General features: G+C 53.7%; 8 protein-coding genes across 8 annotated transcripts; 6 read left to right on the forward strand and 2 right to left on the reverse strand.

The window, feature by feature from the left end:
- Positions 1–76: 76 nt before the first annotated feature.
- Positions 77–861, forward strand: CGCS363_v011286 (uncharacterized protein; the record flags this gene model as incomplete). Its single annotated transcript, XM_036643135.1, has 2 exons — positions 77–484; positions 535–861. The coding sequence occupies 2 exons, from the start codon at positions 77–79 to the stop codon at positions 859–861; spliced, it is 735 nt and encodes a 244-aa protein (XP_036492007.1).
- Positions 862–1,515: 654 nt separating this feature from the next.
- Positions 1,516–3,118, forward strand: sol5-0 (Bifunctional solanapyrone synthase; the record flags this gene model as incomplete). Its single annotated transcript, XM_036643136.1, has 3 exons — positions 1,516–2,041; positions 2,103–2,604; positions 2,656–3,118. 3 exons carry the CDS (start codon positions 1,516–1,518, stop codon positions 3,116–3,118), a joined length of 1,491 nt encoding a protein of 496 aa, XP_036491488.1.
- A 113-nt stretch (positions 3,119–3,231) lies between these two features.
- CGCS363_v011288 (uncharacterized protein) lies at positions 3,232–4,464 on the reverse strand (the record flags this gene model as incomplete). Its single annotated transcript, XM_036643137.1, has 1 exon — positions 3,232–4,464. The coding sequence occupies one exon, from the start codon at positions 4,462–4,464 to the stop codon at positions 3,232–3,234; it is 1,233 nt and encodes a 410-aa protein (XP_036492012.1).
- Positions 4,465–5,428: 964 nt separating this feature from the next.
- Positions 5,429–7,183, reverse strand: CGCS363_v011289 (uncharacterized protein; the record flags this gene model as incomplete). The annotated part of the gene is made up of 2 exons (XM_036643138.1): positions 5,429–6,450; positions 6,655–7,183. 2 exons carry the CDS (start codon positions 7,181–7,183, stop codon positions 5,429–5,431), a joined length of 1,551 nt encoding a protein of 516 aa, XP_036492013.1.
- Positions 7,184–9,014: 1,831 nt separating this feature from the next.
- On the forward strand, positions 9,015–9,453 carry egr1 (Early growth response protein 1; the record flags this gene model as incomplete). Its single annotated transcript, XM_036643139.1, has 2 exons — positions 9,015–9,139; positions 9,198–9,453. 2 exons carry the CDS (start codon positions 9,015–9,017, stop codon positions 9,451–9,453), a joined length of 381 nt encoding a protein of 126 aa, XP_036491426.1.
- An 809-nt stretch (positions 9,454–10,262) lies between these two features.
- Positions 10,263–11,882, forward strand: faeB-2-0 (putative feruloyl esterase B-2; the record flags this gene model as incomplete). The annotated part of the gene is made up of 1 exon (XM_036643140.1): positions 10,263–11,882. One exon carries the CDS (start codon positions 10,263–10,265, stop codon positions 11,880–11,882), a length of 1,620 nt encoding a protein of 539 aa, XP_036491425.1.
- A 409-nt stretch (positions 11,883–12,291) lies between these two features.
- On the forward strand, positions 12,292–14,305 carry POLK (DNA polymerase kappa; the record flags this gene model as incomplete). The annotated part of the gene is made up of 2 exons (XM_036643141.1): positions 12,292–12,468; positions 12,530–14,305. 2 exons carry the CDS (start codon positions 12,292–12,294, stop codon positions 14,303–14,305), a joined length of 1,953 nt encoding a protein of 650 aa, XP_036491330.1.
- A 1,957-nt stretch (positions 14,306–16,262) lies between these two features.
- On the forward strand, positions 16,263–18,261 carry CGCS363_v011293 (uncharacterized protein; the record flags this gene model as incomplete). Its single annotated transcript, XM_036643142.1, has 4 exons — positions 16,263–16,787; positions 16,864–17,114; positions 17,182–17,265; positions 17,328–18,261. The coding sequence occupies 4 exons, from the start codon at positions 16,263–16,265 to the stop codon at positions 18,259–18,261; spliced, it is 1,794 nt and encodes a 597-aa protein (XP_036491329.1).
- Positions 18,262–18,839: the final 578 nt, after the last annotated feature.

Consider the following 18,839-nt stretch of genomic DNA (forward strand, 5'->3'; position numbering starts at 1 on the left):
TATGTTTTCGAACGTCGACTTCTCTGCGGTCGATATTTGATACCATCACTCATCGTCCCCCATCCCAACGATCACCATGGCGCCAGGAATCTTCATCGTGCCGGGCCTATATGAAAGCATCGCCACCTTCGGGCCGCTTGTCGACGAACTCAAGAAAGCCGGGTACCCCTCAATCCATGTGGGCACCATCATCAGCGGTGGCACGTCTTCAAAACGGGAGCCTCGCGGGCTCACCATTGCCGATGACACGCAGGGTATCCGAACCGAGCTCGAACCGTTCGTGGACAGATGCGGAAGTGATGGCGTGATTCTGGTCCTGCATTCTGCTGGCGGCTTCATCGGAGCTGGCGCCATGAAGGGCCTGACCCAGTCAGCCTACGAAGACGAAGCAAAGAGGGGTGGAATTCGACAAATCGTCGGGATCACGGCCGCCTTTCTGCCAGTTGGATTTGAGCATCGGCCGTTGCCGTTTATGAAGATCGATGTGAGATGAGCTACCTTGTTCTCTGGTGGCAGTGGCTGACTCCTGAAAAGGAAGAGAAGGGAACCCAGGGCCCTGTTGATGATATGGCGTTCTTCAACGACATGTCCGCCGAGGCTGCCAAGCCGTGGATCGACGAGTTTGTGCATCATCCGGCGCATGGATGGGGCACGAAGATCGAGTACGCCGGGTGGCATGACGTGCCTGTGGACTACATCATTTGCGAACGAGACCAGATCATTCCCATGCAGATGCAGGAGACGGTCGCGGCTGGTGCGGAGGCAAAGATTTATCGACTCGATGCAGGGCATATGGCGCAGTTGTCTCGTACCAAGGAGCTTGCGAACCTCATCGTGGAGGCTATTCGCCGCATGAGTTAGCTAGGTGTAGCGGAGCGAAAGAGCGTTCATAGTCATACCATAAGTATCTACCCATGACCTCAAATCCATTGCACTTGAAACCTCGAAGGTGTTTTTGGATCAAACGAGTCAAAGAGACACAGTAGGAGGAAAAGGAACTCATAAGCGGGCAGAGAAGCAGCAAGCTTCAGCCATCAACAGTTACCTATGTACTTTGCTTAACCTCAATGGAGCTGTCGAAGGAAAGATCATGGCCATTCCTGACCTTCAGAGCCAGGTTGGCTTAGACGTCGGAATCTCAATCGATCAACCAAGACGCCGTTGCCAGCCGCTTACCTTCAAAATTAAGCGGGTTCGTAATTGGATTCCTTCAGTGAGACGTCGTGCAGAGTCGCCTCGATCCTTCCATGTCGTGTAACCCTATCCCCCAAGGCTTACCTTCCCATACAAGCAAAGATCTCCTCCGCCTTAAATGCCCAAGACTAAGCTTCCTTGTCAACCCCGCGTGAACATCGTGCATTACCCCGAAATCTCGGTGCTGTTGCGCAAGAATGGCCGCAGTTGCACCGACGCCTCGTCATCCTTGTGCGGAAGCAAGAAAGATATTACAATCAGCTCCCCTGTCACCAAAACCAGACTTGATGGGTGTTATCTCATGTCTTAAGAATAATCACCATGCCTCAAAGTCATCCTGCCATAACTTACCTCATCTTGCTGATTATCCTGACAGCTTTTACCTCTGCATTACAAGATGCAAATGCCTCCTGCCAGCTCCTCGAATCCCTCATACCCAACCGCGTAGCATACCCAGAGACGCCATCCTACAACGAATCGATATCGTCATACTACTCCGGCCAGGAACGCGACATCCGGCCGGGATGCATCTTCCAACCCGAGACCGCCCACGAAGTCTCTCAGTTCATCAAGCTCATCACTAGGAAAGACGCATTATGTTCCCGGGCACCCCCTCAATTCGCCCTCCGGAGCGGGGGGCACATGATCTGGCCCGGCTCAGCCAACATCGACCAAGGCATCACCGTTGACCTGCGCAAGCTGAACTCTCTCGTATTGAACGAGGACAAAACTGTAGCGTCGTTAGGGGTCGGTGGTATCTGGAGCTACCCACAACTCGTCCCTCACAATCTGACCGTCATGGGCGGGAGAGTAACCGGCATTGGTGTCGGAGGTCTTGCTACAGGTGGTAAGCTAACCACTATTATGATTCTTACGACAGATGAACCGGTGCTAAGCTTCGTTCCCAGGAGGCATCCACTACCTCGCCCGCCGCCACGGCTGGGTCTGCGACAATATCCACACCTACCAAATCGTCCTCGCCAGCGGCGCCATCGTTGAAGCCACGGCGTCCTCCCACGCGGACCTCTGGCTCGCGCTGAAAGGCGGCTCCAACAACTTCGGCATCGTCACCCGCATCGACGTCCCAACCTTCCCGATGGGCGATATGTGGGGCGGCACCGTGGCCTTTGAGTACACGAACGAGGTCCTGGAGGCGCATGCACAGGCGTTCAGTAACTTCATGAGTGCGGAGAACTTTGACGATGCCGCTGATATGGGCATGTCCTTGCTCTTCGACCAGGGCAACTACGCAGTCGGCGATGCGCTGTATTATGTCAAGCCCGTCGAGAATCCGCCAGTGTATCAGCCGCTCACGGCGATTCAGCCGCAGGTTGGGAGTTCGTTGCGGATTGGGAATGCTAGTTCCATGACTTCGGAGGCGAACGGCCTTCTTCCGCCTAATACCACGCGGTAAGCTTGACATTGATCACCACGTTGCGTGGCTTGAGCTTACTCGGGCAGCGCAATCGATATCGTTTACTCCTTCAAGAACGGCGACTTCAGCGTTTACTCGGAGATGTTCAGAACCTGGGAGGAAAGAACCAAGCTTTTGGCACACATAGAGGGGCTTCAGCTCGTCCTTCTCATCCAACCCCACCCAGTGACCAACGGGACCAACTCGCTCGGGCTGACACCAGAGGCAAAGGACGAGGTGATGTCGGTTTTGACAGCAGCTTACACGAACCGGGAAGACGATGATGTGGTGCAAGCAGGGATGCAGAGCATCATTGACGCCCACAAGGACATGCTGCAACAGCGCGGACTTCTAATCCCTTTCCAATATCTCAATTACGCAGACATCACGCAAGATCCGATCGGAAGTTACGGACCAGAGGTGAAAGCGAGGCTGCAGGCTGTCAGCAAGAAGTATGATCCTGAAGGCCTGTTTCAAAAGAACGTCCCAGGTGGGTTCAAGGTGTTCTAGAGTGAAGCGAGACAGGTTAACAAATGGAAGTTCTTTTGGTAAAATTACACTACGCTTAGGGTTATTTTACAAGAGTGATCGAAGGCTAGACGGCTGATGCATCATGCAGCCTCTCACTTGGCCTCCTCCTTGGCCTTATTGGCGATCTCCTCCGCCTTCTTTCCCTTCGCCTCGAGGACCTTCTTGACCTCTTCCAGAGTCTCCTTGAACAACTTCTCTCCCTCCTCCTTATGCTTGTCCGCGACCTCCCTCAATTGCTTCAATTTGGGAATAATCTGGTCGCCGTCAGGAATCATCTTGAAGTACTGATCCAGGCCACCGAAGCTTCCGCCCAATTGTGAGCCCTTAGACTTGGCCTTATCCACAGCGTCGCCAACATACTTCTCCAAGCCACCAAGGTCGCCAGAGTCGACAGCAGACTTGGCCTTCTCGAATACCTCCTTCGCATTGCCCTGCTTCAATGCATCCGCGTTCTTCTCCAGAAGCTCTTTGACCTTGGGGTTCTTGTCGAGGTAGGGCTTCGCCTCCTCGAGTGCCTTCTTCCAAGCCTCGTCTCCGAGCTTCTTGACCTGCTGAATCTTGTCCTCAATCAATTTGCGGGCTTTCTCGAAGTTGCTAGCGGTAAGGCCACCCGCAAGGACGTCCTTGATCTGCTTCCACGTCTCGTCGACCTGCTTCTTCGCCTCAGGGCCGTATTGGTCGCCCAGCTGCTTGAGCTGGTCAATGTTGCCGCCCAGCTTCTCCTTCAGCTGGGGGTGGTTGTCGACGATGTCGGAGATGGCATCGCCAGACAGGTTTGCAATCTTCTTGGACAAGTCGGCGAGAACCTCGTACGCCTTGTGAACGGCCTCCAGACTCAGACCGGCCTTGGCGACCTCCTGGAACTGCTTGTAGGCATCGTTGATGATCTCGTCGGCCTCCTCCTTGTGGTTCTTGCGGACGGTCTCAAAGTCGTCAAACGCGGAGTCGACGTAGGAGCGACCGCCGGGGATCCAGCCGACGTAGGAGTAGGCGAACTCCTTGATGGAGTCGATGGCTTGGTCGGGCGAGGGCGTGTTCTCCTGCAGCTTCTTCGCGGCAACCTGGTACTTCTTCTCTGCCTCCTTGGCGGCCTTGTTGACCTTGGATGCGGTGCGTCCGGCGGGGGTGAATGAGTAGATTGCGTAGAAGAGACCGGCGCCTGCGAGTCCTCCGGCGACGCCAGCTCCAAAGTGTGAGCTGCCTCCGCTTGCGCTCGCTGATGACGAGGTAGTGGTCGATTGGAAGCGAAGCTGTTGACGGGGAGCTCGAAGAGCACGAGTAGCTCTAGGGAGTGTCGTGCGAGCGAGGGGTCTTGCGGGCATCATCTTGGCGGTAGGCAAATGACTGGCAGACTGGTAGGTGTTTAGTTACAAGACAGCTTTCGGACGCCGAGAGGCTTGGAATTAATTCTGAAGAGAGTACCGGAAAGTTCGTAGCTGTGTGAGAGGGCCAGAAGAAGCAGGGAGAGAGCTGATTTTGAGGGATGGACCAGGCGACGAGCTTGCAATCTACCCCTGGTGGCTGGCTACCCACGGGATTGTTAGCGGCAGGCAAAACAAGGCAGATCTGGGCTTGTCCCACGTGTCTTGGAGACGCAATTGAAGTCAAAATGACGAGCGGAAGCAGCTGAAGGACAGGGGGCCAGCTGCTGGGCTGCCTACTTCAGCTGCACTATGAGCTGCAAATCGACTGGGCTGGAGGGAAAGCTCCGGACTAGTGACGTCGATGACGCATCAGTGAGAGAGGGAGCTCCGTACCCTGTTGGGGTAGCTACCCCGCATGGTGGTATTCATCTGCTCTAGCGGGACGAACTGCCCCTGAAAACCCCCGAACAAGGCCCCTGTGAGGGCTACCTGTCACCGGGAGATCGGCGATCAGCTGCTGCGGGGAAGGCTCTGATTCGCGGGGGATGCCCTCGTCATCGTGATGCAGCTGCAATATTGCCGTGCTCCATTTGTATGGAGCATCCGTCAAAAAGATTGAAGGCGAATAAAAGGGAATCCGGGTGTTCAAGAAAGTTTACGTAAGTTTTCTGTCTGTACGGCGTATGTTCTGTGTACCGACTTATGCCTACTGAGGACGAGACTATTAGGGACAGAGATAGGCGATATCACTTGAAAGAAAACGAACGAGAAAAGCGACAACGGCGACAACGATATGAATATAGACTATATGAAGCCAGGAGAAATACTCGCTGTAGCACACAAGAAGCAGCCGGGTGGACAGGAGTAAAATTGGGTGAAGGTTGCTTCGCATATTGTGCCCATATCAACAAATTGAGTTTAAACATCACCTGCGTCTACCGGAGAAAAGCAGAGCCCCACCATCATCATCATCAGAGTCCTCGGCCTCTTGGTCCGCGTGACCTGCAACGCTCCATGAATCATCATCGACAATCACTGATCTCTGAGGGCGGCACGATGGTCCTCCTTCAGCAATTGATAAGAGACTCATCACAGAAGCCAGGTCGGTGCCACGAACAGATGTGCTAGCCAGAGACTGGAACGTCTGCTGATATGAAAAGGTGTCTGAGTCCCATCTCTTGTGGTCAGTGACCTTCTCCTCCAGAGCCGAGAGCGCATCCCGCCGGACACCTCCCAATACTTTGTCAATGAGACTATCCTTCTCCTTGGCCCATTCCGGGCTTTCATCCGTGACGTTGGGAACAACCCAGTTCAGGTAGACGTTCTTGTGTCCCCGGCGAACTTGTATGCCGCTTCTGTGAGCAGCAAAGTAGTATTCGCAGAGACGGCACGTTGGCTTGCTACAGCCGATATATCGAAAGTCCCGGAAAAAGGGGATAGAAGCAGTTCCAGTGGGGTATTGTCCACACAGCCAATCAAGAACGAGAATCTCGCAATGAACAATGGGGTGAAAAGATTCTTTTGTGCATTCCTTGGATATCAACTCATCCAGGCCACAGCGCTGGAGCTCCTCAGCGTACCCCTGGTACTTAGATATTTCTGCGGATTCGGAAACCATGCGACTGATAATCGCCTTGGCTGTTCGGAGGCTTCGGCGCTTTGCAGCTGTCATTGTCGAAGGTTGAAGACATGTGATTGGATTCGGCAAAGGATTGCTAGACGGCAGGAAAACGATGTTGAAATTCTCGAATAGCTCTGGAATACGTCTGCGAGCGATGATGATGGCGCGGACCATGCCTAAGTATGAAGCGAGACGCCCGACAAAGTGGGAGAGGTCACACCATCTTTCAGACTCATTCATTCTACCTGCCCTGGTTCTCTCAATAATGTCATCATACACGGGTGAAGCCCGTAGAGTGGCCGCAGCGTGGACAAGATTGCCATTCTCTGTCACTTCGGAAAAGAGAGATTAGTACCTTTCAGATGCACAAAATGTGACAGTGGCCCTACCGGAGCAATTATCACCGTCTCGACCTTTATGAGCAGTTAGGGTGTCCTTCAAATCGCGTAAAGCATTTCCAAGCGAGGGACCTAGCGTACCACAAGACACATGAGATCAGGTGTCCAGCGAGGTTGAGGGTGAATGCTTACTTTCAGGAGAGTCATTGGCATCGCAGTCGGCGATACAGGCCACTACAGATTTCATCAGCTTATCGCGATACGCCAGAATTCGTTTGTCATGGAACTCCAGAATCTGTTGAAGCGCTCTTTGAAACAATGGGCTGTGAGGATCGTCTTTGACTTGATTTAAGGTCGCGGTGCCCATATCATTGAGCAGTCGGCGGACAAAGTTTGTGGCCTGATTGGGGTCTCCCACAGTCTGCCTGTTGGAGGCAAAAGTGTAAAGCAAGCCGTCGTAATTGCGAATGGTGATTGCCAAGGCAGTAACTGTGTCTCCAAATGGCACATTATCGCAAACCTGCGCCAACTTGTTTATGAAGCACTCGAGGACAACGTTTGGGTTATCACTCGGTTCATATCCTTCGCTATTAGCTCGCTTCTGGCCATTAACCTTGCAGGCTTCGATTAGACTGGAAAGGAGAACAAGCGCGTCGTAGAATCGCCTGAGGCGGTTGCGAAGTTTGGTGCTGATTGTACCAAGACCATCAACGTAGGTCATGACTGCTTATTGAGTGTTAAAGTGAGCTGTGTTTCCAAATGGTTTACTTATGGGTTATGATCATACTTGGTTGCCTATCCTCCTTGCCAGGGCTTGTGGACTTTACTCGAGGTTTGGCCATTGCAAGATCGGACTGGAGCTCACTTCTGGGGCCTACAAGAAAGAAGTGATGGGGCTTGGGTGATGAATCTGAAAAAATGGTGGAGGAAATTCCAGGAGATTGACGAGGTGTTGGGGGTCTGCTCCATGACCTCTCCTATTTGATCGTATTTCTAATTGTTACTTAGGTCGCTCGCAAGGCCGCAATAATGAATTGGGAATCCGTGTCTTCGACAAGGACTGCTTGTTTCTCGCGATTGCGCACTCCGCCAAAGCGTGTTGTTGGTCGGGTCAAGTGCTCAGGTCGGTTCACTGCGCAGGCCAATGAGCCGTCGTGCCGGTCGCAAATTGGGCCATTGGGCATGCAGCTACGCCCCTTCACAAGCAGGAGGCCAGGAGCCACACCCTACGATTTAGGGTGACCTGCATCGAGAAGCAATTGGCTGGAGCTCCGGGCATGGTGGGTTTGGTGTTGGAGGTTCTTGCAGGTAACAACGGGCGAACCACCGTGCTGAGCCTTCATCCAGGGTCGTGATGAGGCATCTGCACGGTACCGACCAGTATCGTGGTCTTCAGTCGGAGGCCGACAAGGCGTGATTCAATGGCACATACCCAAGCCTCATTTCAAGGCGTATCGCATGAGATGGCTGCTATTTCGGCCATGTCAGGCTTGGACGCAGGCTTCTTTCAGATGCGTGCTCCTATCAGTTGGGTACATTTCACCGACGGTCAGAACCTGGCAGGCTTCTCTCGGATCCACTCCCGAAGTGAGTTATGTTGGTCAGGTCTAGTCACGGCCTCAACTTCCAAGCATACCTGACCTGCTAGGTGATCGATTCATCGGTTTGATTGGTGTTATTGGCCTGATGAATACTAGCTTCGTCGGCCTCCAAGAACCGCGCAGAACGGAATCGAAGTAAGAAAAGAAATCAATCGGAAACAGCAGCATTGAGTCAATGATCATTATAAAACGGGCAATTTTCCACCAAGACATCAGAACATACTTCTCACACCTTTCTTCATCAGAATCTTCACGTACTATTGCACACCTACAACAACTAGCATCGCCTACCTTCGTGGTCGGCCTCAATTATCCCACGAATCCTTCATGAAGTCGACGTAAGTGACACATAACTACAGCAGCATTGAGACCATTCCCGTATGTGGGAGGGTATGACAGGGAGTCCACGTAGCTAATGCTGGAGGCCGACGCTGAAGAACCGTTCTTCATCGAAGTTGACCCTTGATATCCACTTGAAGGTTGGAAAGTAGTCAGGAGGCCACGCCGAAGTAGCCAAGAGGTGAGAAAAAGACGTCGACTACCATCTTATAATGTGTAGTTGACCTTGGACACACGCACAAGATACCTTGACCCTATCCAAACTGGCCGTGCCGGCGACCTGCATCTCACCTCCGACTAGCCCGCCCAACATACAACATGCATCAGGGGTCGTCATCCTACCAGCAATACAATTACGCTAGTTCGGATGATCCAGGGGGTGGGCAAGGACAACAAGAATCCGACTATAACTACGAGCATTATTACGATTATGGTGATTCCTTCGGATACTCAACCACTGCGAACTACCAGTACGACAACTCTTCCTACTACGCCGAAACCGCACCGCTGGAACAGTAGGATTCCGGGGGTGGATCGTTGCATGGGACCAGTTCCCATCATAACCAAGGACAATCACAGGTTTGGCCTACGTGGGACGAAAGAGACGCAGACATGCATGCTCAACGAGTAATGAATGAGGACAACACCGGGGGTGTTTCGCAACATGACCCCAAGCGACCGTATGCTTGTCCAGTGGAGGGTTGCGGGAAGAAATTTGACCAAGGACACAAGCTGAAGTAAACCTACTGAGCCCGTTGAAACAGCTATTGTGATTTTTCTAACGTGGACTTGAAGCAAACATGAGAAGAAGCATACACTGCCTTACAGATGTCAAATCTGCCCAGAGGGCGCTGGTGAATCGCCCAGGTTCAAGACGGCCTTCTCCGACAACAAGGACTTGAAACGACACATACGTGTCCATCATCGAAACGAAGCCGACAGTCTCGGTGTGCCGGACGAGAGTGTGGAGTGTACTGTGTGCGGTGAGGTGTACACCCGGCAAGACAATTACAGGCGCCACCTGGAGGAGGGACGTTGCAGATCACGTTGATGGCGGGCGGTAGAACTGACACTTGTCGCACCGTCCACGCTTGGTCAACCGATTCTGGGGTTCTTCCATGTTGTTCTATCCGTTTTGTCTTTCTCCTGATTTGGTCGTGTTTGTGTTGTCCCTTTTATTGCTGTATCTTCGTCTTGTTGTTAATTGGTGAGGGCATACGTCGGTCATATTTCTTATTTATCTATCAAATTCCGTCTATTGAACCCGTAAAGCTGGTCGCCGGATGAAAGTAGACTTGTAGTGACCGACTTCCACTTATCCTAAAATAGGTCCGTCCCGATGATGCGAGGACCATCTCCCGTGATCGATACACTTGGGCTCCATGCCTGTTTTCTCCATGTCCACATACTAGCGCAATGTCACGATACACAAAATCGGATACCACGGCAACGAGTCAAAGCTGTTGCCAAGAACGCCGCAAACATATCATGATGTCTGACATTTCAGAAGGAGGTGTTGGGCTTGACTTCGCATGGAAGGCTGGTGTCTCATGCAGCCGCGACCCCATTGGTGGGGGAGGAATGATGGCAAACACCGTTCAAACGGATGCCAAGATCTCCAAACAACATGCGCCGGAAACGGATGTGTTTTGTAAACACAATCGCGACTTGGGGAAGCATGTGCATCGTTATGCGCCGAAATGAGATAATCTCAACAAATATGATTCTGGAAAACAACACAATATCAGCTTGTTTAAAGCTTGTGATGCGTCTGTTAAAGACGTCTGGGGTCTCTCCAGCTTTCTCCCATCTCAATCACACCTCATCTCCGCAGGCCACGGCTCAGAAACTTTCATCAAGATGAAGTGGATCGCATCTCTCACACTCACAGTCGCCGCACTGCGGCAAGTGGCCGCCACGAACTCGACGTCATGCACGCCGAGGCTGATGAGCTACTGGATCAACGCCAACGCCTCCCTCGGCGAGGTTACATCTGTTGACGCAGGAGGTGCCTTTGAGGAGATCAGCGACGTCGCGTATCCCGTCAATGTAACCAACCTGCCGAGTCTCTGTGCCGTGACCTTCGTCGCCAAAACCGGAGACGGGAACGCGACGTACAAGTTCGGTCTTTTCCTCCCGGACGACTGGAACAGCGACATCTTGACCGTCGGCAATGAAGGCTTCGACGGCGGCGTCAACTGGCCTGCCATGGCAGCTGGCGTCAAGTACGGCTTCGTAACCGTCTCGACTGACGGAGGACATAACTCTACTGCAAGCAACCTCACCTGGGCCCTTAATGATGAGGACAGGCAGCTGGACTTTGGCTTCCGCGCTCTCCACGGCTCGTACCAGCTGGCCCTAAGAGTCATTGAGCGGTATTACACACTCCCCCCCGGAAAGTCATACTTCGCCGGCGCTGGACAGGGCGGTCGCCAGGGATTGAAGGCCGCACAGCACTACCCGAGGGACTTCAATGCTATCCTCGTCGGCGCACCGGCGTGGTGGCAGACTGCTCTGCAGAGCTGGAGGATCTCTCGCGGCTCTAAGAACGGCGTCAACGACACCAAGATCCTCACTGAGGAGAGCCTCAAGGTCCTCGGCGACAATGTAAAAAAGCAGTGTGACGCTGCGGACGGAGTTGAGGATGGCATCGTCAGCGACCTCGCCACATGCTACTTCGACTTCGACCTCTTCACCTGCGGCAAGGACGGCGTCGATGCGTCTGCGTGCTTGACTGAGGAGCAGGTCGACCTCGCCAAGGTCCTGTACGACAACTACGAGGTCGATGATGAGCAGGTCTTCACCGGTCTGAGCCCGTCGTCTGAGTACGAGTGGACTTCCGTCGTCGGCGACAACGACACCGACGTCAACGAGGAGGCCCTGGGATACTTCCAGAACTTCCTCTACAGCGACCCCGAGTGGGATGTGTCAAGCTACAACGACTCTGTCCCGGCGTACGCCAACGAGACCAATCCCGGCGAGCTGGACGTCAACGACTTCAACCTGACCGCGTTCGCTGCCCTCGGCCACAAGATCATCATGTACCACGGACTGGCTGACGGTGTCAACCCCCTCAACGCCTCCATCTACTTCTACGAGAGTGTTGTCAACGCCACGGGCGGTGACGTCGAGGCCACGCGCAGCTGGTTCCGCTTGTTCCTCGTCCCGGGCCTAGGATCCAAGACCACCAGCGTCGACGCGCCATGGTACATCGGTGGTCCCGGCCAGTGGGAGCAGCTTGTCGATGGCGAGACGGCAACGATTGCTGGCTTCAACAATGCGTCGACGGATGCCCTTGCGGCGCTTGTCGCATGGGCCGCTGCGGACACTGCTCCGGAGTCGATCATCGCGACGACGTGGACCAACTCAACGGATCCTTCAACTGAAGTGCTGCGGCAACGTCCGATCTGCCCGTGGCCTGCGACGCAAAATTACAATGGGGAAGGCGACCAGTCAAAGCCCGAGAGCTTTTCGTGCTAGAGCTTGACGAAGCTCGATTGAGCAGAGGAATTCCAAGAGATGAAAGCCAAGATGACGGTGTTTGTTTACTGCCAGAAGCGGAAACGGCGATGCGGGTCCAAAAAGGCGTATGGTATAGGTGCATAATGTTTAATGAAGTGACATGCCTCAATGCAATACTGTTTAAGACAATCGCTGATGTCACGTGGGCTCGTGTGTGTTTGCTGACATGCGACGCGTCGATGACTTTGGGCGGGGCATTCTGTCAGTAGTCCGTGACACTGATCCTTGTTGCCTCCAGGCATTCCCATCCTCGACGCATTGTTCCCTACCCCTACAGGCCTCGAATAGCGAACGAAGATATGCAATTATTACTTCAGTCTAGAATCTCCGTTCGCATCTTCCGGTCGGTTTCTTCGGATCAATGACGATGACGACACCACAACCACCAGATTCGCCGCTCGCTGAGCAGTCCGACGAAGCACTGCTGGAGGCTGCGGCCCTGCTACAAGATGCCAAGGCCCTTTCAGAACACGGAACGCTTAAGTATTCATTATTGGGCCCTTCACTGACAAAGGCTGGGCAAGACTCAGTCGATCAGTCCAAGGTTGGTGGTGCACATGGTTATCCTCGGCTCTGAAACGCATGCTGACTGTGCTGTGTGCTAGGTTTCCGAAATCATCTACAACGCCTCGAAGGGATCAAAATTCTTCAACCGAGAAGAGGAACGAGACAAAATACTTACCAAAAAGATCGAACACATCATCGAGAAGAAGCGCCGCCTGGAGAAGCTTGACCTCAGCAGAGACCTGCGCCTCGCCGACCAGCTTATTACCCAACTCGAACTCTCCCGCGACCTCTCCCAATACATTGTCCATGTCGACTGCGATGCCTTTTACGCTGCCGTCGAACTTCTCGAGCGACCCGAGTTGAAGGATGTGCCGTTTTCCGTTGGCGCCGGCGTCTTAACAACCTGTAATTATGTGGCAAGGAAATACGGCTGCCGGAGCGGCATGGCTGGCTTTGTCGCTAAGAAGCTTTGTCCGAGCTTGGTAATGCTCAAGCCTAATTTCGAGAAATACAATGCCAAGGCACACGAGGTTCGGGCGGTCTTGGTGGAATACGACCCCCGGTTTGAGAGCGCCAGTATCGACGAAGCGTACCTCAATATCACCGAATATTGCACGGAGAAAGGCATTAGCCCCGCAGATGCAGTCCAGCAGATGCGTCGCGAGGTATATGAAAGGACAAATATTACGGTTTCGGCTGGCATCGCTGCCAATGCGAAGCTTGCGAAGATCTGCTCCAACATGAACAAGCCTAACGGGCAGTTCGTGTTGCCCAACGATCGGACCGAGATCATGAACTTCATGGCGAAACTCCCACCACGAAAGGTCAATGGGATTGGGCGCGTTCTGGAGCGACAGCTGGCCGAGATTGGCATTAAGACTTGTGCCGACATCTACCCATACCGACAGTTTCTCAGGCAACTATTCGGAGAGAAAGCGTACGAGTTCCTCATCAACGTCTACCTTGGTCTCGGGCGCACACGGATACAGCCAGCAGAAGAATACGAGAGAAAGAGCGTCGGCACAGAGAGCACATTTCGGGACATGTCGGACCCTCAGCAGCTGAGAGAGAAGTTGAGGTGGACGGCTGATGAGCTGGAAAAGGACATGAAGAGGGCGGAGTGCAAAGGCCGGACGTTGGTGCTGAAGGTCAAGCTGCACACGTACGAGGTCTTCACACGACAAGTCGTTTTGCCAAGGGCTATCTGTCTGGCCGACGATCTCTACCGTTTTGCTCTGCCCATTCTCGGCAAACTCGAAGAGGAGATGCCGGAGATGAAGCTACGACTCATGGGTTTGCGGTGCACGCACCTCGTGAGCACCAAGAAGCCCGACACCATGGCATTCTTTGGTTTCCGGTCCCGCAAGTCAGAGTCGGCCGGATCCCCAGAGAAGCAGGGCGCTATTGGGAATACAGGAAGCACTGTTAGGCTGGACGAAGATGGATGGGAAATGTGGCCGGAGGAGGAACTATTGCGGCTCGACGACGATCTCGCCTTGCAGGGAGAAGGCCCCGAGGAGTCGGACGCGCGAGTAACGGACAACGAGTCGACCCCCGTGCGTAGACATGGCAAAGAGATTGCACCGAATCCCACTAAAGAAGACGCGCCGGTCGAGGAGGACTTGTGGGACTGTCCAATTTGTAACCGTCCGCAAGCGCCGGACGAGAGACAGTTCAATGAGCACATTGATCTGTGTTTATCGAGGCAGACGATCCTTGAAGCAGTGCAAGAGGATGCCCCTCCAGCAACAGGGTCGAGGTCGGCGACCCCAGAGTTGAAGAAGACTAAACCCAGTGGAGAGAAGAAGCGCGGTCGGCCGCCTACGCGACTCTCGAGCAACGATCCTCGACAAAAGAAGCTTTGCTTCGGATAATGAACTTCCATGAGACTAAACAAAATGATACCCATATTCAATGTCCCTGAAGCAATAACGCCCGTGTGGGTGGTGGAGACTTTCAACGCTTGCTGGATGTGAGTCGGGTTCCTCATGTCAGAGGCTTGCACCTGACAGAGCCCCAGAGCCTTTGTCGTTATCGGCGACTGCAAGAGATACAGTCAGACCGTCTTGAACCCCGCAAATGTCAACGCCGAACGATGCTATCTACTAGACATCTCAACGTCGAGGTGGCAACATGCACGACGTTTCGCTTTTTCGCTTCAAAATCCTGCGGCCTTTACTCCCTGATGGGTTAGTGTGCGATTGGTCGAACGTGGCGCTCCTAGTTCACGGTGGTCAAGCTCTCCGTAGCCCAATGAAATGAGCGGCACCGAGTCATCCCGAAAGAACTTTTACAGGCCAACGGTGAGATCTCAGTGATCGACAGGAGTTTCCTTGATCTTGCGGGACATGGCCTGCCGTTGTGAAGCCATGAAGGCCAGATTGGTGAGATCTCAGACCTCAGAATCTGTGCGGTTATCGAGCCTAATGGATTTCATTGTCTTCGAAAGTTGAGTTCACCCGGAGGCGCCCCGTTGCAATTTACGTCAGCCTGGCTGTCGTCCGGTTCTCAGTCCTTCTTCCACCTATAGACTGAGGATGACGATGATTCAAGCGGACATTGCCGCGCGACCTCGTCGTCACGACGATGACGACCGTTGCTCAAACTCACTGTCTCATAGACCCTGACTTTCAGCTGTCAATAGAGGCTTTTTCCGATACCATGTGGACGAAGTGAATACCCTGTTTACGATGTCGGACGCTATGGGCGGTTGTTGGGATGTCCAAACGGTCGCTTTTCCATCTCCCTTGCGTCGCTGGTCAAGTCGGAAAAAGAGGAAGCGCGGTTCTATCCAATGGCGTATCATCAATCACTATGTCTCCCTGCGCTCGCTCCTCCATGCGCACCGTGGCGAGCCAGAGCCAAAGCTCTTGCAGCTGGTCCGAGTCTCTCATCACGAACCATCTCTGGCTTCCGCTGTCTGTGGCATACTATCGCAGCCTCATACATGGAAGGCTCTGTGCTTTAGGTCAGATCAATTGCGCCAATTTGACCGACTCTCCCGTTCAGCAACTCACAAAAGGCCTCCAGCCTCCGGCGTAAGGGCCGCCTTAGACATCTCCAATCACGGCTCTACTCGTGGGTATCCCCTTGGCAAGCTGACTGGCTGAATCGCCAAAAGCTAGCCAAAGGCACGATGCTTTCGTGCGCCAGCTAGATCCAGCGACCGGCTCTAGCTAGCGCCCGGAAGACACTTCACCCATTGACGCTAAGCACCACCGACATTCCCACGCAGGAAAAGCTTATGCGACCAGAGATCCACACTCTGGTCCGTCGATAGAGTCCATCTAAAGACTCTGCAGGCTCGCCTTCGGGGGTAAGGGACGCAGCGCCGCCGAAGGGATGAAGCCGCTGCCCTGCATACAGGTTTCACTCAAACGGCCCCCAGCGCGGGCCACAGGGTCTAGCCACGACTTTCAGGCCAGGAACCAACTGTCGACCTGTCGCCAGCATTCGCCCTGCATCTGAAGTGTTTGTGAGATGCGATCGGCAGTCCTAATAACAGCGCTATTGTTGTCACCAGCAAGGATCTACAGGACGGTGTGCTCGAGTCGTCTCCGCCTTTGGCTACCGCGCAAAGGCATGATGACATGCTCCAACAGCCCCTGAAAGGATTTTGCGCTGTGAATCATGGGCGACTGGTATTTACATTCCACCGAAAGGTTGTTTCCGCGACCCTGCTTGCATTCCAACACATAAGTCTACCCTCAAGCCTTACCTTGGCATGGTCTCGGAATATCTTCGTCACGCTCCTTTCGACTCCAATGTGACGGACTAGAAGCGGCCTCGACCTTACATGGTGCAATCCGTCAACTTTGAACAACAGAAACCATGGATAATGGAGTCGCAGCCACGATCACACCCTCGCCCACGTCGGCAGCTGCATCAGCGGCACCAACTCTCAACGCAGAACCAGCTGCGCTCTTCTGGCTCGCTTGGGGAGGGCTATGGACAGTCTTGGTGCTCAGCGGAATGGTATTTCTCTTTGTCAACCGCAAAATGCCGTTTTTGAGGATCCGCGGCCTGGCTTTGTCGTTTGGGGCAGTTACCATGCTCCACCTCTATTGGATTTCAGTACAGATCGGCCTCGCTATTGGTTCCTATGTGCCTGATGGCGCCGAGTTCTGGGTAATGGGCCTCTATCTTCCTTTCGGCATCGCTCTCTTTCACGCCTCGAATAGCCGCTTCCTCCACGTCGCCAAGGCGCAGAGGAAATATGCCGGCACATCGGGAGTTCTGTCCCAGCCCGAACAGAAGCTGTGCGACGGCAAGGACAAGACGCTCGTGGGACGGTTCCAAAAGCTAGACTACACCACCAAGATGCTCGCCGTCGTGTGCACGGGCATGCTGCTCCAGGTACGTAACGGAACAAGCAGTGGACCGTGCCTTGTCAGATTTGGAAAACACATGGCTGACATGAGTTTCTCGTCAGCTGCTTCTCACTGTCGTGATGTGGCTCGTCTCACGCAAGTACCACCCTTGGTTTGGCATCCCCGGTACCGAGGCCAAGGGCACCGAGGCAGAGCAGAAGGTCGAGAAGGGGAGAGGTTGGGAATGGTGGCCTTCGGTCTTTTGGCAGTTCCTATGGGCCTGGATCGTCGCGCCCTTCATCCTCTGGAGATCACGTGGCATCAATGATACCCAGGGGTGGCGACTCCAGACCATTGGATGCTGCATCGCGAGGTGAGTGGCATTCACGACTAGCGTTTTGCGCGGCCCTCTTCCCTCCGGCTCACACTAACAACCTCAGCCTACACGCTACCCCTATGTGGCTTATCGCCTTGTATGTTCCAGCCATGGCACCTGTCAATCGATACTTCATCCCCCCTCAGTGGTATGTATATGAAGCATCACCCGTGCGCCCCATCCCACGATACTCACACTGCATTCAACCAGGATCTGCCTGTCAATCACCTTTATCGAAATCTTTGCCATCTTCATTCCTTGTTGGCAAGTCATCAAACACAAGTCCCTTCGCCAAGAGACTCTCGAGTCCATCGCCATCTGGGAAGCCAAGAACCAGCAACGCGACAGAAGAAACTCCACTATCACAGGCTCTACCAAGGTCGGCTCACATCTGTCGACTGGTTCTACCTGGAAGTCTCTTGCACAACTTGAGAAGGACACAAGTCAGTCCGAAAGCGTCTACACAATGGGTGCCCTCGAGTACGTCCTTGACAAGAACCCCGAGCCCCTCAGGAAGTTCTCCGCCCTCAGGGATTTCTCGGGGGAGAACATCGCCTTCCTCTCCGCCGTTGGGGAATGGAAGTCTTCCATCCCTACCACTCCCGGTTCGAACAAGCAGCGCTCCATGGAGCTCACTCGTGAGCGCTTCAACCGCGCGTTGCGCATCTACACCGAGTTCATCAGCCCTCGCCACGCCGAATTCCAGATCAACATCGCGTCACAAGACCTCAAGAACCTCGAGGACATCTTTGAGGACGCCGCCCGCATTCTCTACGGCCATCAGACAGAACGCTTCAGCGACCCAGTCGTGCCTTTTGAAGACCCCAACTGGGCCAGGCCTACTTCATCTTCCATTGCCTCCGAGACATATAGCATGTCAGATGTCGCATCTCAGACACCAATTGCAGACCGCGCACAGTACTTCGGTGCCATTCCCGAGAAGTTCACGGCCGGCGTGTTCGATGATGCCGAGACGAGCATCAAGTATCTCGTGTTGACTAACACTTGGCCAAAGTTCGTCAAGGAGAGGAGGTATTCATTGGACTCGGAGGATTCGCGGGAGTCGAGGGACACTGTGGAGACATTCAACTCACAGTCAACACTTCACAGGGTGGTGAGGTACTTCAGGGCCATGAGAGTGTAGCATGGGCGCACCGCACAAAGCATTTGTTCTTTCATTTACGCTTCACGATGATATCCCAGTTTTTTGTCCTTCATACCACTTTGTAATTTATGTCAATATACAAAACAAGACAGTAAAATCTCATGATACCAACGTTCACATCCACATCCATCTCCACCATCGTCATGTCTCATTCTGCGACGCGCCTTGAGAAGATCATTTACCCTGCAAAGTTTTCAGACTGTGGCTCTGCAAGCCACAAATTCTTTGTCATGCAACTGCCGCTCCTCTCAAGTCATCAGTCGCGTGGCGAACGTTTAGATTTACGATGGTCACGCCCCCGGGCGCCTCGAGCACAAAGCCCGTTGGCGTGCAGAGTCAGGAACGAGGTGGCTGGTGTGAGGGGAGTCGCAGCCCAAATGAGCGTTGAATGACGCAAACGGACTCTTCATGTCTGCTTTGGGATGCTGTTGCGAGAATTGCCCAGCCACATAGCCAGTGGCTTCAAGCGTTGGGAGGCGCTCTCTGTTCAACTCTGAAGAGCTTTTGGGGTGAGGCGTCTGCTGTAATTAGGGTGCGGGAGGTTCCGGATGGTGATG

This window comes from Colletotrichum siamense (assembly GCF_013390195.1).
Source record: "Colletotrichum siamense strain Cg363 chromosome Unknown KSG_Cg363_contig07, whole genome shotgun sequence".
Lineage (NCBI taxonomy): Eukaryota > Fungi > Ascomycota > Sordariomycetes > Glomerellales > Glomerellaceae > Colletotrichum > Colletotrichum siamense.